At 36.4% G+C, this 21,577-nt stretch overlaps 1 protein-coding gene across 21 annotated transcripts in view; it reads left to right on the top strand.

The window, feature by feature from the left end:
• Positions 1–21,577, top strand: part of CDC42BPA (CDC42 binding protein kinase alpha) — a 291,711-nt gene that overhangs the window by 177,673 nt on the left and 92,461 nt on the right. For 17 of the 21 annotated variants that reach the window (XR_002336229.1, XM_021064438.1, XM_021064431.1 and 14 more), the window contains exons 13-14: positions 8,306–8,548; positions 8,804–8,914. Coding sequence is in view for 20 of the 21 variants with exons in the window: in XM_021064438.1 (XP_020920097.1) it covers positions 8,306–8,548; positions 8,804–8,914 (354 nt within the window). In the remaining variant the exon portion in view is untranslated. The remainder of the gene's footprint in view (positions 1–8,305; positions 8,549–8,803; positions 8,915–21,577) is intronic. The other 4 variants (XM_021064440.1, XM_021064437.1, XM_021064439.1 and 1 more) reach the window with 1 other exon arrangement.

Here is a 21,577-nt window from a genome sequence, read left to right as displayed (position 1 = left end):
CTGGGAACCTCCATATGCCACGGGAGCGGCCCTAGAAAAGACCAAAAAAAAAAAAAAAAAAAGAAATAGAACATTACCAATTTTGTGGCATAGCCATGGGTAGTCATTTTCTATTCCTTTCTCCCCACTTCCCTGACAGTGGTAATCACTGTTCTGAATTTTATATTCATCATTCCAGTAAAAAACTGTTTATCACATATTAGCATATCTCTAAATAGTATATTAGTTTTTCTTATTTTGAGCTTTATAAAATGGTATATGCAATCTCTTGCAATTACTTTCATTACTCAACGTTATGTATATGTCTAAGATTCATCTGTATAACTATACATCATTCATTTAGTTGCTATAAAATACATTATGTCGACACCCACAATTTATTTATCTAATTTTTTGTTTGTAGACATTTATGTTGCTTATAATTGATGGCTTCTATAAATGATACTTCTGTGAACATTCTTGAACATATATCCTGATACATACACGTGCGCATGCACACAAACACAAGTAGAATAATTGGGTCATATTCAGTGCAAATATTTTATCTTTTATGATAATATCAAATCATTTTACAGTGATTGTATCAGTTTATACTCCCATCAGTAGTGTATAAGAGTTTTTATATTCAACAGTATTTCATATTACTAGGTATTTTGTTTTTGGCCAACCTAATGTAAATTGATATTTTAAGTCTAAAGTGATGTTTTAGTATGGTCTTAATTTGCATTTCTCTAATTGTTAATGAGGTTGAGTTATATTTATACATGTCTATCATTTCTATTACTTCTTTTGTGAAATGCCTCTGAATATCCTCTGTACATTTTTCTGTTGGGTTGTCTTTTCCTTATTAGTTCGTAAGAATTCTTGAAATTTTCTGGATATCCTAATCTTTTGTGAATTCTGCATGTCACAGATAGCTCCCAGTTGGTGGCTTGTCTTTTCACTTTCTTTATGGGCTCTTTTGATTAACAAAAGTTTTTAGTCTTAATGTAGTCAAATTCATTAATCTTTTTTTTTTTTTTTTGTCTTTTTTTTGCTATTTCTTTGGGCCGCTCCCACGGCATATGGAGGTTCCCAGGCTAGGGGTCGAATCGGAGCTGTAGCCACTGGCCTACGCCAGAGCCACAGCAACGTGGGATCTGAGCCGCGTCTGCAACCTACACCACAGCTCACGGCAACGCCAGATCGTTAACCCACTGAGCAAGGGCAGGGACCGAACCCGCAACCTCATGGTTCCTAGTCAGATTCGTTAACCACTGCACCACGATGGGAACTCCAAATTCATTACTCTTTATCTTTATGGTTATTGCATTTGCTGGCTTATATATAAGACGTCTGAGGTAAAAAACAGTTCTCCTAAGTTTTTACCTTGAAGTTTGATCTTTCACATTTATATTTTTAATGCATCACAAATTTATTCTTGTGTATCATATAAGAACCAATTTCACTTTTTCCCATATGGCTAGCCAGTTATTCATTTCCTAAATAGGCCCTCCTTTCCCAGTAATGTGCCATGTCACCTCTGTAATATATTAAATTTTTTTAAATTTTTTTATTATTTCCCCAATAGTTTTTTTTTCTACTGTACAGCATGGTGACCCAGTTACACATACATGTATACATTCTTTTTTCTCCCATTATCATGCTCCACCATAAGTGACTACACCTAGTTCTCAGTGCTACACAGCAGGACGTCATTGATAATCCATTCCAGAAGCAATAGTTTGCATCTCTTTAACCCCAATCTCCCAATCATCCCACTCCTTCCCTCTCCCACTTGGCAACCATAAGTCTATTCTCCAAGTTCATGATTTTCTTTTCTGTGGAAAGGTTCATTTGTGCCATATATTAGATTCCAGATATAAGTGATATCATATGGTATCATATATTAAATTTCCATTTACATATGGGTCTTTGTCTCAGCTGTCTTTGTCTTTGTCTCAGCTGTGGTGGAATTTTGATGAAAATTACATTGTATCTATGGACCAGTTTCAGGAGAATTGATATCATTACATTGCATCTTTAAGTCCTTATCCGTATTTATTAATGTCATTGTAAATGCACTCAAGATTTCTGGAGTAAGACAGATGACTACAATTTACATATAGCAAAAAAATAACCACATAGCTTCCCTGTACACCTTTAGGGCAACACAGTGAGAGCTGGCTGAATAAAACCCTGCTCATATGCAATCTGTATGGTAGAGGAGGAACCCTGAAAAAATGAATCAGGGTGTTTATATACCAGAGAGAGGCAGATGCTTCTCACTTCCCCCTGTGTTTACCCACCTTTCTGAGAGTCATATTGGAAACTTAAGGATCTAGGCCCTTTTGGAATACAAATACTACATCACTGGAGTTCCTGCTGTGGTGCACCGGGCTCTGTGGCATCTCTGGAACCCTAGGAGACGGGTTCCATTCCTCCTGGCCGGGCATAGTGAGTTAAGGATCCTGCCTTGCTGGCGTAGGTTGCAGCTGCGTCTTGGTTCTAGTCCCTGGTGCAAGAACCCCATATGCCAGGACAGCTGAAAAATTAAAAAACAAAAACAATACAAGTACGTTCAGAATGGATAAGCAATGAGGTCCTGCTGTATAGCACAGGGAACTATATCTAATCACTTGTGTTAGAACATGATAGAAGATTTTGTGATGGAACATGATGGAGGATAATACGAGAAAAATAAAAAATATATATGTATGGCTGGGTCACTTTGCTGTACAGTAGAAACTGACAGAACACTATAAATCAACTATAATGGAAAAAATAAAAATCATTAAATAAAAAATTTGAGGGGATGAATGTATCATGCTATACAGCAGCAGTTGGCACAACATTGTAAATCAACTATAATAAAAATAAATAAAACAAACAAACCAAAAAACCAAATATGAAACTCCAGTGGAAAGAAAAGTCAGAGTTCTCCAGCTTTATAGAGAGAGTATGTCCTTGGCCTAGGCTCTTATCTCACTTTTTGCCCCTCCTTGAATTGTAAACATGTAAATCCAGAAGTTAAATATCTTTGAAGTTTTCTCACTATCTTAATAAGTCATAAATTAGTATAAGAGCCTTGCTTTTAGCCTAGGTCCCAAGTTTCAGTAAAGTTTTCTTAGAACTATCTGTACAATATATAAAAATTATATTCTGTACAACCCCACACAGTCTTTTTATCCAAAAACATAATATATCCATGTATCTTTAAAGTATTTTAAAATGTTTCTCCATAAAATTTTATACAGGTCTTATTTACCTTTCTTTAAATTTATTATTCTGTTTTCATATTTTAAATGATATCTTTAAAAATTATATTTTCTTACTGATTCTGTTCTAGCAACATTTCTAAATTCTTGTAATATATTTGAGATTCTTTAAGATTTCATGAAATCATGATAGTTTTGTTTTGTCTTTTTTTAACTTTTCTTTCTTTCCTTGTCTTACTGTATAAACTAGGACCTCTAATACAATGTTGAATAGAAGTGATGATAGCAGGCATCCCTATCTTATTCCTAATTTCAAAGAAAATACCTTTAATATTTCATCGTAAATAACAATATTTTCTGTAAATTTTTGGTAAATACTTTTTTATCAGGTATCTTCTATTCCTATTTTACTAATCATTTTTATCAAGAATGGACATTGAATTTATTAAATGTGCTTTTCTGCAGAGTATTGCAACAAATTTCTAGGAATTTGTTATTATCTATTATTGAAATTATATAATTATTTTCTTTTAATAAACTTTACATTTATAGATTTTTTTTCTAGTGTTAAGCCACTTCTGCATTTCTAGGTTAAAAGTCAATGACCCATAAATAATAATATGATAGTGTAGGTTACACTTATGTAGTATCTCTTCTAGTAGCACTGTTTTAAATGCTTTACATAGATTATTTAATCTTTCAAAGAATTCTGTGATTTAGGTAGTTGTAGTAGTAATAGTAGTAGTATTTTCATTTTGTAAATGGTAAAACTGCACACAGAAATTAAGTACATTTGGAGTTCCTGTCGTGGCTCAGTGGTTAACGAATCCGACTAGGAACCATGAGGCTGCGGGTTTGATACCTGGCTTTGCTTAGTGGGTTAAGGATCTGGTGTTGTTGTGAGCTTTGGTGTAGGTCGCAGACACAGCTTGGATCCTGCATTGCTGTGGCTCTGGTGTAGGCTGGCGGATACAGCTCCAATTCGACCCCTAGCCTGGAAACCTACATATGCCACAGGTGTGGCCCTAGAAAAGGCAAAAAGACAAAAAAAAAATAAAAATTAAAGAAATTAAAAAAAAAAAAAGACGGCTCGGATCCCGAGTTGCTGTGGCTCTGGCATAGGCCGGCAGCTACAGCTCCGATTGGACCCCTAGCCTGGGAACCTCCATATGCCGTGGGAGCGGCCTAAGAAATAGCAAAAAGACAAAAAAAATAAAATAAAATAAAATAAAGAAAGAAATTAAGTACATTTGCTGAAGATTGTAGAGGTAAAAAGTAGAGGAATTGGAATTTCACCACAGGAAATCTAGTTCTAGAGTTCACCTTTATCCACTTTATATGCCACTGAATTGCTTTGCTAATGTCTTTTTTTTTTTTTTTTAGGACTTTTTTGTTTTGTTTTCTTCAATAAGAATGACTTGTAATTGTTTTCTTATCTTTCCCAGTCTTTTTTTGATCTCAAGATTATACTGATCTCATAGAATGAGCTGAGTAGCACTGCCTCTTTTTTTGTTCTCTAGAAGTTTGTGTAAGAGGAGCATTGTGTTCCTTGAAACTTTGGAGGAGAATCATCTGTAAAAGCTTCTGAGCCTAGAGATTCTTTCCCACTGTAGGGATAGCGAAAGTTTGTTAGCTATTGGTTGTTACTTTTTATTGTTATAGGACTATTTAGACATTCCATTTCTTCTTGAAACAGTTTTGATAAATTGTATTTTTGGAGGAATTTGTTCATTTCATAAGTTGAGAAATTTATTGGCTTGAAATTTATACTGCATTATTTTATCTTTGATTTCTCCTAGAGTTTGAGTTATAACCTCTCTTTCTTAATGTTATTTCTTTGTACATTTACTCTTGCTCCCTTGTTTGACCTTGCCATCTGTTGGGTAAGATCAAAGAACCAGTTTTTGGCTTTATCTTCATTATTTTCATGTTTCTTTTTCATTAATTTATGCTCTTTATTATCATATCATACTGGGGGGGGAGGGTTAATGGGTTGTTCTATCTCTAACTTTTTATGTGGAATTTCATTGAATTTCAACTTTTTCTTTAGTTTCAATGTAAGTATTTCAGGCTATAAATTTCCCCCATGTATGATACCTTTTACTGCATTACCAAGTTTTAGTATATACCAAACATTTTTATTGCTTTTTTTGTATTTAAAAACTTTTAGGTCTAAATATTTTAATATCCTTTATAATTTTTCTCCTTGACCAGTGAGTTATAATGGAATATAGCCTTTTTATTTTTTATTTCTATTTTAATGGTAATGTTATTAAAGAACTGGATCTGTGTAATACCTACTTTGAAATCTGAGATTATTACATGGCCTAAACTGTTTCACTTTTAAATATTCAATATATGCTTGAGAAAAATGTGTTTCCCAGTTTGGGGTGCAAGCTTCTGTATATGAAGGTTGTTAATTGAGCTTTTCAGATATTCTTTATATTCACTATTTTTTAATTGCTTGTTTCATCTATTAGTGATTAAGAAATTAGAATTTCTCATTATGATGATGTATTCACCGGTTTTTCTATGAAATTATAGCCTTTTTTCTAATACATTCTGAGTCTGTATTATGGAATGCACAAAAATTTAGAGTAGCTTTCTTTCTATTGAATAAATTTTTATCATTGTGTGCAGTAATAATGCTCTTTCTATTTAAGTTGAGATTTGGTTTCTTAATTTGGTTTAACAAACTGCCTTTAACAGGTGAACTTAACCTTTTATACTTATTAATCTACCGAAATATTCTACCACTTTACTTTTTGCCTTCTCTTTGTCATATTTTTCTCTGTTTATCTTTGTCTCCTTTCTTGATCTTTTTTTTTTTTAATTGTGGCAAAATACATACAACCTAGAATTTACTACCCTAACCATTTTACATTCAGTAATGTAAAGTCCCTTCACATTATTGTGAAACCAATCTCCAGAATTCTTTTTATATTGCAAAAACTGGAGTTCCTGTTGTGGCGCAGTGGTTAATGAATCTGACTAGGAACCATGAGGTTGCAGGTTCGATCCCTGGCCCTGCTCAGTGGGTTGGGGATCTGGCGTTGCTGTGAACTGTGGTGTAGCCTGCAGACACAGCTCGGATCCTGCATTGCTGTGGCTCTGGCGTAGGCTGGTGGCTACAGCTCCAATTAGACCCCCAGCCTGGGAACTTCCACATGCCGCAGGAACAGCTCTAGAAAAGGCAAAAAGACCAAAAAAATAAAAATATATTGCAAAAACTGTAATTGATTTTTAATTAAGGTTTTTGTTTTCTTGTTCCCATTTTACTCACTGCTCATTCTAGCAGTTTACTAGAATTGTGTTTTATCATGCATATTCAATAAAGCCTAATTTAATGTCTAAGCTACTGTTCTCCACAGTTGTTTTTGGTCTTCACTTAAAAGCAGCCTTTGTTGGCATTCCCATCATGGCTCAATGGGTTAAGAGCCCACATAGTGTCCATACTACAATTTTTTATACAAGTTTATTTATGTTCATATCTTTGTTTGCCAATTTCTTAGCCCTCCACTTCTCTTTCATTAGACAATCCTTCTAAAATCACTTTTCTTTTCCTCAGATAAATGTTTAAATGTTCCTTTAGTGCAGTTCTGACTGTGGTAAGCGCTGACATTTTGTGTTTGTATGAATCTCATTATTTTTTGAGCCTTATACTTGAAAAGTAATCTTTATGGGTGTTCAGTTTTAATTATTTTCTCATCTCTTTCCAAAGACTTTCCTCTACTATTGTTACTTCTTAGATGTCTGCTCTAATTATCTTTTTTTTTTCTTTTGGAGATGTGAAATAGGTTGTCTCTTTTTTCCTCTGATTTCTTTAAAAAATTTTTTTATTTGATCTTACATATTTTATTTTTAAAGTTTCTGGTTTGAATTTCTTTTTATTTTTCTTACTTTAAAGATAGAGCATCTATATTTGTAGATTGTGGTTTTGTTTTTTTGTTTTTGTTTTTTTTTTTTTTTTTTGTCTTTTGTCTTGTTGTTGTTGTTGTTGTTGTTGTTGCTATTTCTTGGGCCGCTCCTGCGGCTTATGGAGGTTCCCAGGCTAGGGGTCGAATCGGAGCTGTAGCCGCCGGCCTACACCAGAGCCACAGCAACGCGGGATCCGAGCCGCGTCTGCAACCTACACCACAGCTCACGGCAACGCCGGATCGTTAACCCACTGAGCAAGGGCAGGGACTGAACCCGCAACCTCATGGTTCCTAGTCGGATTTGTTAACCACTGCGCCACGACGGGAACTCCTGTAGATTGTGTTTTTAATTTTACTGCTTATTTTTTGTTTCTAAATGTTCTATGAAATTGTTTTTTTAAATCTGCCTGATCATTTTTAATAGTCTTTTTTTATCATTTTCCCATTTTTATGATTTCCCTTTATTTCTTCAAATGTTTCATATGTAGCAGTTTTATCAGTATCTGATAATTCTAATATCCCAAATAAAAATTGAGTTTATTTTTATTGTTTATGTTGTTTGATTATGGTTGTTTGTCCTTTGAGTGTTTGGGAATCTTTGGTTGTGAGCTCATATTAGTATACTCTTTAAAAAACCTAGATTTCAGCGAGACTCTTCCTCAAAGAAGATCTGCATTTCTTTTTACTGGGGAGACAAGTGATCCTACTGACCTGAGTCTCCTTTAACCCCTTCTTAGTTTCTCACTAAATTAAATTAGAGAATTTAGCTCTTTTCCCTTCTTCTGGCCCAGGATGTGGTCTCCACATCAGGTACAATCCATATTTTCATCATTTGCAATCATCCCATATGTTTATTTTTAATCTCACAAATATCCATTAAATTTCACAAAATCATTATTTTGACCATTATATTTTATATTCCTATACCTTTGATTTATTTATAGAAACTAAGGTGGTAGGAAGTTAAATCAACTATTCCTTTGCAGTTATTAGCATGTTAGCATAAGGAACTGAGAATATGAACAGAGCACCATGCTTTTAATATCTGTTCAAAAATAGTTCATTTCTTTTCATTTTATTCAGAGGTGAATAATTTTGGCTCTTCTTAACTTCATGATAGCTATTTTGATGGCCAAATTTGATCCCTAGGTTGCAGAGTTGGTAACTTATATTCTTTTTACAAAACTGTAGGAACTAGTCCAGGCTAGTGAGCGATTAAAAAACCAATCCAAAGAGCTGAAAGACGCACACTGTCAGAGGAAACTGGCCATGCAGGAATTCATGGAGATCAATGAGCGGCTAACAGAATTGCACACCCAAAAACAGAAACTTGCTCGCCATGTCAGAGATAAGGAAGAAGAGGTGGATCTGGTGATGCAAAAAGTTGAAAGCTTAAGGCAAGAACTGCGCAGAACAGAAAGAGCCAAAAAAGAGGTTAGTAGTCAGGCAAATTTTGTAGTGCCCATGGGGTAGTGATTAAAGCTGCTTTCTCAGACTAGTGAAATGATATATATTTCATTCTTTAATTTTTGAAAAAAGTTTTTTTTTTTTAGTTTGGTAATATTGTTTAATATAAATTTAAACATTTGAGTTATCTACCTACTGCAAGGTAAATTCCCATGGGGAAAAACATTTTATTGGAAGAAGAGTTATAACCATGAAATTTGCTTCTTTCATTTTATTTTAAAGCTGGAAGTCCATTCAGAAGCTATAGCTGCTGAAGCATCTAAAGACAGGAAGTTGCGTGAACAGAGTGAGCACTATTCTAAGCAACTGGAAAATGAATTAGAGGGACTAAAGGTATCGTTTGATTTCCCATTTATGAAATTGAATCAATTTTTCCTCTTTGTGCTTAATAGGACTATTAGTTTTGTACTCTTGTTGGTACAGAGTAAAAACTAGCTATCCTAAATATGGTATTCTTTTTTTAATTCAGTGAATTTTATTACATTTATAGTTATACAACCATCTAAATATGGTATTCTTCATTCTCATTTTTCTCAGTAGGGAGCTGGTAGACTTCCTAATCATGCTTTAAGGGAAGGGAAGGCTATGTTTAGTGGGGAGAAGTCTATCAGGAAGGAGTTAAACTATTTATGAAGGGTTGCATACCTGGACAAGATATATTGATAGTCTTGTTGGAGGCATGGTTAGATGTCCAGACCCTCTGTCTTAAATGACTTAGGGAAAGCTCAGAGGTAGCTTTGCAGATATGTCTCTTAAGTGGGACGAGATGATAATTGGTATGGACTAAATGTTTCAGCAGGAGTACTTAGCAAGGGAAATCCTTGTGCCCGCTCTAGAGTTGTACTATCAGGTTTTAATGCCTAGTTCCTCAGTTACTAGCTGTGTAGTGTTGGACAAAACATTTAATCTCTTTGTACCTTAACTTTCTCATTTGTAAAACTCTCTCTCTTTGGTTTTATATAAGGTATACATATATATGTATATAAGTTGATACATGGTAAGTGCTCAGTATCTATTAGCTATAATAATAATATGTATGTCAAAGTGAGAGATTAAGTTGATATCATATTCCTGTGACACCAAGTTATAATCTGAATATGATGTCTGCCTTTTTTTCCTTCTTCTTTTTTTATAATAGCACCTAGCTTCTATGTTTTATTTTATTTATTTTTTATTTTTTTCTTTTGTCTTTTTAGGGCCATACCTAAGTCATATGGAGATTCCCAGGCTACATGTCAAATCGGAGCTGTAGCTGTTGGCCTACACCACAGCCACAGCAACACAGGATCCTTAACGCACTGAGTGAGGCCAGGAATCGAACCCACAACCTCATGGTTACTAGTTGGGTTCGTTAACCACTGAGCCACGATGGGAACTCCTTGATGTCTGCCTTTACTGAACTCTAACCTTTGCATATCCTGTTCCTCTGCATTGTCTGCCAGCACCACCTCCACCCACCCCTTGCATAACCGTGACTAGTCTAGTATCTTATTCACCCATCAACTATAAGAATCAAGTTACTGAATGTCATCTCAGGAGGTCTAAATATTCTTTATTCTATGCTGCTATAGAATTTTGTTAATAATTTAAAAGATAGTTCTTATTTATTTATTTATTTATTTGTCTTTTTGCTATTTCTTGGGCCGCTCTCGCGGCATATGGAGGTTCCCAGGCTAGGGGTCTAATCGGAGCTGTAGCCACCGCCCTACCCCAGAGCCACAGCAACGCGGGATCCGAGCCGCGTCTGCGACCTACACCACAGCTCATGGCAACGCCGGATCGTTAACCTACTGAGCAAGGGCAGGGACCGAACCTGCAACCTCATGGTTCCTTGTCGGATTCGTTAACCACTGCGCCACGACGGGAACTCCAGATAGTTCTTATTATAATTATTTATTCACAAAGTATATCCTCACCTAAACTGTGACCTAGCTTATTGAAAACATAGACTGGCATGTTATTGACCTGGCATAGGGCCAAATATTTAATACTTCTTTAATAAATGTGTTACTTCAGTGAGTGAATGATATGGTAGAATGGTCAGAACTTGCTTTTTCAGTTGAGTATTAGTGGTTGCAAGTAAGGTTTTTCTGCTATAAATACAAATATAAACTAGACTTTACTTCTTGTTTTGTTTTTGAGGTTGTTCTGTTTTGTTTTGACTCATCATGATTGTGCAGCCCTGGTTAACTTTTCAAAGTGGAGATGTTGGAAGTTCCCATTGTGGCGCAGTAGAAACGAATCCAACTAGTATCCATGAGAATATGAGTTATATCCCTGGCCTCGCTCAATGGGTCAGGGATCTAACGTTGCCATGAGCTGCAGTATAGGTCACACACACAGCTTAGATCCTGTGTTGCTGTGGCTGTGGTGTAGGGCAGAGTTCCGATTCAACCCCTAGCCTGGGAACTTTCATATGCTGTGGGTGTGGCCCTAAAAAGCAAAAAAGAAAAAGGGGAGGTGTTTCTTCTGTAAATACCTGTGCTTCTGGAGCAGGATTCATATAGAAGTCATTACATTACCATCTCAAATAACTTTTAGTCCGGGACTGCTTTGTTTCCAGCACTATCTTAGGTGATTTTGGTAAAAACAAGGACCAGAAAGTGCAAACTGGAAGAAATCCTAGAGATTATTTGCATTTGAGAAAAGTGAAACCCAGAGAATTAAAAATTGTATAGTCATAAATGATACAGTAAAGTTTAAACCCAGCCTGACTAATTCTCGATACCATTCTTTCTTCTAATCTACTTTTTTTTTCTGTGATAAACACTGCTGCATTGAAAACTTTGAATTACATATATTTACCTACTGATCAAACATGCAGAATCTCTTGTATCTTTTACAAGTTTGGGATAATAATAAAATTACCAAATAAATTAATTAATGCATTTAAAATGCTTAGCTTGGGAGTGTCATCATGGTGCAGCAGAAGCACATCTGACTAGGAACCATGAGGTTGTGGATTTGATCCCTGGCCTCACTCAGTGGGTTAAGGATCCGGCATTGCTGTGAGCTGTGGTGTAGGTCGCAGACATGGCTCAGATTTGGCGTTGGCTGTGGCTGTGGTGTAGGCTGGCGGCTGCAGCTCCAATTAGACCCCTAGCCTGGGAACCTCCATATGTCACGTGTGCAGCCCTAAAAAGACAAACACACACACACATTGCTTAACTCAAGGCCTGGCACAAAGTAAAGGCTCAATAGTGTTAGCTGTGATTATTATTATTCTGTCATTTCTTCAGGATATTTTCTAAAAGTGGAATTTCTTGATTGAAAGATATACACATGTAAATTTTGTGTACAATAAAATGAACATGTAAACCTATTTTGTTTAAATAGTTGTAGGAATCTTTAATTCATTAAGGATATTTTTAATAGAATTGAAGAAAGGAAAAGTTCTTGAATAGCAGTTAGAAACTTTAACACCCCATTTCCAATAATGAATAGAACATACAGACAGAAGATAAATAAGGATATAGAGGTTTTTTGAACAGTACTATAACCATCTAACGGACATGTATAGAATCCTCCGCCCAGCAACGGCAGAATACACATTCTTCTCAAGTGCAGTTGGCACATTCTCCAGATAGACCAGATGTTAGGCCACAAAATAAATCTCAATAAATGTAAAAAGATTGAAATCACAAAGTATCTACTCCAGTCAAATGGAATGAAGCTAGAAATCAATAATGTAAGGAAAACTGGAATGTTAGAAATATGTGGAAATTAAACAAGACACTCTTAACCAACCAGTGTGTCACAGAAGAAATCAGAAGGGAAATTAGGAAATATCTATAGCTTAATGCGATGAAAACACCATATTAGATGCACCACACACAGTGCTCAGAGGCACATTTATAGCTAAAAATGCTTATATTAAAAAGAAAGTTCTCAAATCAGTAACTTAACCTTATGTCTTATAGAACTAGACAGAAGAGTGAAAAGAACAAAACTAACAGAAGAAAGGAAATAAGATTAGAACAGAGTTCAATAAAATGAGAACAATAATAATAAAGAGAATGAAAACAAAAGTTGATTCTTTGAAAGATCAACAAAATTGACAAACCTTTAGCTAGACTGACAAAGAGGGAGGAAACAACTAACATCAGAAATGAAGGTGATATCACTACCTATCATCACAAAGGAAGAAGGTTTTAAGAGAATACCATGTAAACAACTCTGTGCCAACAAACTAAATAATCTAGACAAAATGGACAAATATAGAGGCACACAAGTTACCTAAATTCAAGACAAAATAGAAAGTCTCCACAGACTTATAACAAGCAAAGAAATTGAATCAATAATAAGAATCCTCCTGACAAAGCAAAGTCCAGGACCAGATGGCTTCATTGGTGAACTGATAGGCTAGGGGTCCTATCAGAGATATAGATGCTGGCCTACGCCACAGCCACAGCCACGCCAGATCTGAGCTGCATCTGCAACCTATACCGCAGCTCACAGCAACGCCGGATCCTTAACCCACTGAGTGAGGCCAGGATTGAACCCACAACCTCATGGTTCTTGGTTGCATTCATTTCCACTGTGCCGTGACAAGAACTCCAACACCAATTCATCTTAAACTCTTACACAGAATACAAGAACAGGGAACACTTCCTAACTCATCCCATAAGGCCGGCATTACCCTAATATCAAAGCTATATTAATAACATCACAAGAAAAGGAAAACTTAGATCAGTATTCCTAATGAATGTAGATATATAAACCCTCAACAGAATAATAGCAAAACATATCCAAAACCATATTAAAAGGATTATAAAAGAATACTATGAACAATTCTATGCCTGAAAATTTTGATAAGCTAGATGAAATGTACCAATTCCTTAAACTGCCAAAATTCAACCAAAATGAAATAATCTGAAAAGGCCTCTATTAGAGAAATTAAATCAATAATTAATAACCTTCTAGAACGGAAAGCACCAGGCCCAGATGTGTTCATTGGTGAATTCTACCAAATAGTTAAGGAAGAAGTCATACCAATTCCCTATAATCACTTTCAGAAAATAGAAGTAGAGGAAACACTTCCTCATTCTGTGACAGCAGAATTATACTACTACCCAAAGCCAGACAAAGACATCACAAGAAAAAAAGTTACCTATCCAAATGCCTCACTGACATAGATGCAGAGGTCCTCAACAAAATATTAGCAAATTGAGGGAGTTTCCTTCATGGCTCAGCAGTCAACGAACCTGACTAGGATCCATAAGGATGTGGGTTCAATCCCTGGCCTTGCTCAGTGGGTGAAGGACCCAGCGTTGCCATGAGCTGTGGTGTAGGCCGGCACCTGCAGCTCCGATCTGACCCCTAGCCTGGGAACTTCCATATGCCATGGGTACAGCCCTAAAAAGCAAAAAAATAAAATAAAAAATAAAAATTGCAAATTGAATCCAACAATTTATGAAAAGAATGATACATCATAACCATTGATATTTTATTCCCATGTATGCAAGACTGGTTCAGCATTTTAAAACTAATCAATTTAATGTAATCACATCAACAGACTAAAAAATAAAAGTCACATGATCATATCAATAGGTGCAGAAAAAGCATCTGACAAACTCGAATACCCATTCATGATAAAAACTCAGTAAACTAGGAATCGAGGGGAACTTCCTCAACTTGATAAAAAATTATCTACCAAAAAACCCTAAAGATAACAACATACTTAAGCTTGAAGAAGCTTGTTTCAAAAACTAAGGATTTTTCCTCTCACTACTTTTCAACAACATGCAGTATGTCCTAGTTAATGTAGTAAGATAAGAAAACAAAATAAGTGTACAGATTGGGAAGGATGACATAAAACTGTCCTGGTTAGTAGATGATATATGATCATCTATGTTCAGAATCAAAATGTTAACAGAAAAAAAAAATTCCTGCGACTGGAATTGCCATTGTGGCTCAGTGGTAAAGAACCCAACTAGTATCCATGAGAATGCAGGTTTGATGCCTAGCCTTGCTCAGTGGCTTAAAGGATCCAGCACTGCTGTGAGCTGCAGTGTAGTTTGCAGACACAGCTTGGATCCCATATTGCAGCAGCAGCTCCTATTCAACCCTTAGCCTGGGAACTTCCATATGCTGCAAGTGCGGCCCTAAAAAGAAAAAAAATTTCTGAAACTCATAAGACATTTTTATTTTTTAGTAAAGTTGCAGGTACAAGATTAATACACAGAAGTCATTCACTTTCTTTTATACCACCCATGAATAAGTGTAAATTAAAATTTAAAACTCAATACTATTAACATTAGTACCACAAAAATGGAATGCTGAAGTATAAATATAACAAAATATGCATGAGATTTATATGGGGAAAACTGTAGAACTCTGATGAAAGAAGTTGAAGAACTAAATAAATGGAAAGATACTCCATGTTCATGGATAGAAAGACTTAGTATTGTCAAGATTTCAGTTCTTCCTATCTTGAACTACAGATTTAGTGCAATACAAGTCAAAATTCTAGTAAGTTCTTTTGTGAATGTCAACGACTAAGTGTATAGTTTATATGGAGAGGCTCAAGATCCAGAATAGCCAACACAATAGTGAAAGAAAAGAACGCATTTGGAATACTGACTTCAAGACTTACTGTTAAAGCTGCAATAATCAAGATAGTATGGTATGGGCAAGAGAATATATAGATAAATCATTTTTGACAAAAAATGCAAAGGCAATACAATGGAGTAAAAGATGTTCTTTTTAACAAATAGTGTTAGAACAAGAAGACAGCACAGGCAAAAGGAAAAGAAAAGAAAATAAACACATGACTTACACTTCACAAAAAATTAACTCAGAGTGGATTGTAAACCTACATGTAAAACACAAATCTATAACACTCCTAGAAGATACCATAGGAGAAACCTAGATCATCTTTGGTGCAGTGATGACTTTTTTGTGTGTGTGTGTGTGTGTGTGTGTGTGTGTGTTTTTGTTGTTGTTGTTGCTATTTCTTGGGCCGCTCAAGCAGCATATGGAGGTTCCCAGGCTAGGGGTTGAATCGGAGTGGTAGCCACCGGCCTACACCAGAGCCACAGCAACGCGGGATCCGAGCCGCGTCTGCAACCTACACCACAGCTCACAGCAACGCCGGATCGTTAACCCACTGAGCAAGGGCAGGGACCGAACCCGCAACCTCATGGTTCCTAGTCGGATTCGTTAACCACTGCGCCACGACGGGAACTCCCAGTGATGACTTTTTATATACAGCACCAGAAGTACAATCCATGAAATAAATAATATCCTAGACTTAAATTAAAAATTTCTAGTCTGTGAAAGGCCCTGCCAGGAGAATGAAAAGATGAGGTACAGACTACAGACAAATCTGATACAACACTGTTCCAAATATTCAAAAAATTTCTAAAACTCAATACTAAGAAAACAACCCCAGGGTTACATGAACAACATACAGTAATTAGTTACATTCCTATGTCAGCAATGAATAATCCACAGATAAAATTAAGAAAGCAATTACATTTACAATAGCATCTAAAAGTATGACTTGAGGGAGTTCCCGTCGTGGCGCAGTGGTTGGCGAATCCGACTAGGAACCATGAGGTTGCAGGTTCGGTCCCTGCCCTTGCTCAGTGGGTTGGCGATCCAGCGTTGCCGTGGGCTGTGGTGTAGGTTGCAGACGCGGCTCGGATCCCGCGTTGCTGTGGCTCTGGGGTAGGCTGGTGGCTACAGCTCCGATTAGACCCCTAGCCTGGGAACCTCCATATGCCGCGGGAGCGGCCCAAGAAATAGCAAGAAGACAAAAAAATAAAATAAAATAAAATAAAATAAATAAAAGTATGACTTGAGAGTTCCTTGATGGTTCAGTGGGTTAATAACTCACTCAAGTCTCCGTGAAGATGCAGGTTTGATCTCTGGCCTCGCTCAGTGGGTTAAGGACCCAATGTTGCCGTAAACTGTGGCTTGGATCTGGCTTTGCTGTGGCCGTGGCCTAGGCCTGTAGTTGCAGCTCTTATTCGACCCCTAGCCTGGAAACTTCCATATGCTGCAGGTGCAGCCATAAAAAGAAAAAAAAATAGCCTTGGAATAAAATTAACTAAGATATTGTGTGCTGAAAATAGAAAACATTGCTGAAAGAGATTAAAGGATATCTAAAATAATGGAAAGCTATCCCATGTTTATGGATAGGAAGACTTGGTATTGTTTAGGGATTACTTTTACCCAAAGCGATGTACAAAGATAATTCAGTCCAACAGTCTTTTTTGAAGAAAGGAAAGTATGATCTTCAAATTCATATGAGACTGCCCCAAATAGCAAAAAAAAAAGAAAATCTTGAAAAAGAAGTCAAAGTTGGATGACCCACTTATCCCAATCTCAAAACTTACTATGAAGTTATAGTAATAAAAAGGATGTGATGCTGGCATAAAGATAGAAATATAGACCACTGGAATAGAATTAAGAGTCCAGAAATAAGCTCATGTATCTATGGGCATAATTCATTTTTGACATAGTAACTACATCTGTTTAGAAGGGAGAGTAGTTCCTTCAACTCATGTACCAGACAACTGGATTTCTGCATGCAAACAACTGAAGTGGACCCCTACCTCATACTATATTTTAAAAATTAATTCAAAATGGATTAACAAACTACATATAAAAGCTACAACCATCAACTCTTAGAAGAAAATATTGAGGTGCATCTTCATGACATTGGGCTTGACAGATAGGTCACAGAAATTATAGACAACAAAACAAAAAGTGGATAAATTAGACTTCATCAAAATAAAAATGTGTATATTGAGTCAAAGTACATTTTTAAGAAAATGAAGACAACCTGAAGAATGGAAGAAAATATTTATAAATCAAAAATATCTGATAAGGGTTTGATATCCAGAATTTATGAAGAACTCCTACAACTTAACGACAAATAGATAAACTGCCCAGTTAAAACATGGGCATAATTGGAGTTCCCACTGTGGTGCAGTGGAATCAGAGGCTTCTTTGCAGTGCCATGACCCAGGTTCAATTCCTGGTCCAGCACAGTGAGTTAAGGATGTGTAGGTTGCAGTTGTGGTTCAGATCTGATCTCTGCCCTGGGAACAACACCCTGTGCCTTGGGGCAGCCAAAAAAGAAAGAAAAAAAGGACAAATAACTTGTATAGACATTTCTCCAAAGAAGATACATTAATAGCCAGTAAGTACATGAGAAGATGTTCAACATCAGTAATCTTTAGGAAAATGAAGTTAAAGCCACAAGATACCACTTCATACTCACTAAGATGGTTACAATTTAGAACAGAACAAGATAAGTGTTCACAAGGATATGAAAACAATTTGATGATTCCTTAATAAAGTAAACATAGAATTACCACATGACCCAGTAATTCAACTTCTAAGCATATGCCCAAAGGAACTGTCAGCAGGGACTTCCAACACGATCTTGTACACCAGTATTCATTGAAACATTATTAAAATAGCCCAAAAGGTAGAAACCACCCAAGTGTCCATCAGAAAACATATGGTTAAACAAAATGTGGCAAGTGCATATAATGGAATATTATTCAACCATAAAAGGGGGGAAGTTCCTTCAACATGGATAAATAATGAGAACATTATGCAAAGTGAGAGAGCTAGACAAAGAGGGACAAATAATGTCTGGTTCTACTTAATATGAAATACTAAAAATAGTCAAATTCATTGAGTTAGAAAGTGGAATAGAGGTTACCAGGGGCTAGGTGGAGGGAGTAATGGGGTGTTATTCCTTTATGTTTACAGAATTTCTCTTTGAGAAGATGAAAAAGTTTTGGAAATTAGAGTGTTGATGGTTGCACAATATTGTGAATGTAATTAATACCACTGAACTATACACTTAAAATGGTTAAAATGGCAAGTTTTTTGTTATATATGGTTTACCACTTAAAAATAATGGGAATTCCCTGGTGGCTCAGTGGGTTAAGGATCCTGTGTTGTCACTGCTGCGGCTCAGGTCACTGCTGTGGTGCACGTTCCATCCCTGGCCCTGGAACTTTGACATGCTCAGGCGCAACCAAAAAATGATTAATTATAAATTTTAAAAATTCAATAATATGCCCAAACCCATTGAATTGTGCACTTTTAATGAGTCAAGAGTATCGTATGAAAATTATATCTTTTTAAGGCTATTTTTTTTGAAAAGCTTTACCAATTGTTGACATCATAATACCACAAGAGGTTTTTTTTTTTTTTACCTTGTTGTATTAGTTTCCTAGGGCTGCTATTACAAATTACCACAAACTGGGTGGCCTAAAAACAGAAATGTATTGGAGTTCCTGTTGTGGTGCGGCAGAAATGAATCTGACTAGGAACAATGAGGTTGCAGGTTCGATCCCTGGCCTCGCTCAGTGGGTTAAGGATCTGGTGTTGCCGTGAGCTGTGGTGTCGGTTGCAGACATGGCTCGGATCCTGCGTTGCTGTGGCTGTGGCATAGGACAGCAGCAACAGCTCCAATTAGACCCCTAACCTAAACATTAGGGAAACTCCATATGCCACGGTGCAGCCCTAAAAGGACAAAAGACAAAGCAATAACAACAACAACAAAAAACAGGAATGTGTTGTCTCAATTATGGGTAGAAATCTGAAATCAAAGAGTTTGCAGAGTGGCTTCTGATGGTTTGTTGGCAGTATTTAGCATTCTTTTCATTGTAGATATAACACCCGATCTCTGCCCTAATCTTCATATAACATTCTCCCTCTGTGCATGATTCTGAGTCTCACTTTCTTCTGTTTATAAGGACATAGTCATAATTGGGTTAGGGCCTTCCCTAGTGACCTCATTTTAAGTTGACTAGCTCAGTAAAATCTATATTTTTATTTTCCTTGTTTTCAGGCTCATTGAAGTACAATTAACAAAAATTGTACATATTTAAGGTGTAAAACCTAGTTTTTGGATATTTGTATACACTGAAATATTAACCAATGAAGCTAATTAACGTGTCTGTCACTTCACTTAGTTATTTTTTACTTCTTTCTTCCTTCCTTCCTCCCTCTTTCTTTTTCTTTTCCTAAGAACATTTAAGATGCACGCTCTTGGAGTTCCCGTCATGGCTTGGTGGAAACAAATCTGACTAGTATCCCATGAGGATGCGGGTTTGATCCCTGGCCTCACTCAGTGGGTTAAGGATATCCAGCATGGCTGTGAGCTGTGGTGTAGGTCACAGATGTGGCTTGGATCCCGCGTTGCCGTGGCTGTGGTGTAGGCCAGCAGTCACAGCTCCACTTCGACACCTAGCCTGGGAAACTCCACATGTTTTGGGTTTGACCCTAAAAAGAAAAAAAAAAGGATGCACTCTCTTTGCAAATTTCAAGTATACAATACAGGATTGTTAACTGTAGTTACCCTGCTTTACATTAGATCTCTAAAATTTATTCCTACATTTCTGAAATTTGTGCCCTTTAACCAACATTTCCCCATTTCCATCACCCTCTCAGCCCTTGGCAGCCATTGTTCTGTTCTCTGCTTCTAAGAGTTTGGCTTTTTTAGATTCCACACGTAAGTCAGATCATTCAGTTTTTAAGGCCCAATTTTTAAATAAGGTCACATTTTGAGGTATTGACAGTTAGTGCTTCAATATTTAAGTTCTGAAGGGACACATTCAACCCTTAACACGCATTTCTCACTTGAGAGTGATATACGCCTTTCCCTCATTATGACATGATTGTTGCAAACATAATTATAATGATGATAGAATATCCACATATCCTGTTTCTTACTATTAAATACTGTTGGCCCTCCATATCCACAGGTTCCACATCCACAGATATGATACGGAGGGCTTGTTGTATTGGGAAGGGGGAGAGAATTCCAGAAAATTCCAAAATGTAAAATTTGAATTTACCATGCCCTGGCAACCATTGACGTAACATTGACATTGTATTAGGTATTATAAGTAACCTATAGATGATTTAAAGTATTTGAGAGTTAGGTTATACACATATACTCTGCCATTTTATTAAATGGACCTGAGTGATGGTGGATTTTGGTAATGGAGAGTGGACAGACCAGGAACCAATAACCCAAAGATACCAAGGGCTGACTATATGTATTTTTCACTTTCACAGTATAATAATCACCATGAACACTTTTACCTGCTTCCTTTTCAGTGTCATTTCCTTAGAATAGATACCTAGAAATGAAATCATTTCTAAGGCATTTGATACATGCCACAAACCTTTGCAAGTATGAGAGGCATTCCAGCTTTCTTAGTAGACTGTGTATCAGTAACATTTTCTCTTTGTGAATTATCTCTTTAAATCATTTGCCCGTTTTGTAGTCTTAATGTTTTTCTTATCAATTCATATAAACTTTTGCATAGTAAAAATTGTAGGTTTTTTTTTTATCTTTTTTGCAGCTGTGTTACCAATTTATCATTTGCCCTTTAGTTTTGGTCTTGTTTCCTTTTAAAATTATGGATTTGTTTTTATTTTCCTTAGTATTTTTTCTATTGCTTTGAAGCTTGACTTGTGCTTTTTTCAGTTTGCTAAGTATGTAGCTCTGCTTTTTCCTGAATATGCTTAAAATATTGACTTTCATCTGTTTGGAATTTGTTTTGTTAAATGTTATGGTGGTTAGGGCCACACCCTTGGCATATGGAGGTTCCCAGGCTAGGGGTTGAATTGGAGCTGTAGCTGCCAGCCTATGCCAGAGCAACAGCAACACCAGATCCAAGCCACATCTGTGACCTACACCACAGTTCATGGCAACGCCGGATCCTTAACTCACTGAGCAAGGCCAGGGATCAGACCTGGGTCCTCATGGATACTAGCTGGGTTTGTTACCGCTGAGCCACAACGGGATCTCCCTTTCTTCCTTTTCTTTTTGTGAATTCTAGCTCTACAACCCCTCCCTCAATTTAATCTTTTAAAAGCACAGCTGTATTTATAACCTTTTTATCAGTTCCACATTAGAAACAGGATGCAGTTAGATTTTCCCTTCACTCCATGCACCAACCATATTATGTATAAACTAGAACTTTAAATGTAAAACAAATAATTATGTAAGTA

This window comes from Sus scrofa, chromosome 10 (assembly GCF_000003025.6).
Source record: "Sus scrofa isolate TJ Tabasco breed Duroc chromosome 10, Sscrofa11.1, whole genome shotgun sequence".
In the NCBI taxonomy this organism is placed as follows: domain Eukaryota; kingdom Metazoa; phylum Chordata; class Mammalia; order Artiodactyla; family Suidae; genus Sus; species Sus scrofa.
The sequence above is the reverse complement of the archived record's forward strand: the minus strand, read 5'-3'. Positions and strand labels throughout refer to the sequence as shown.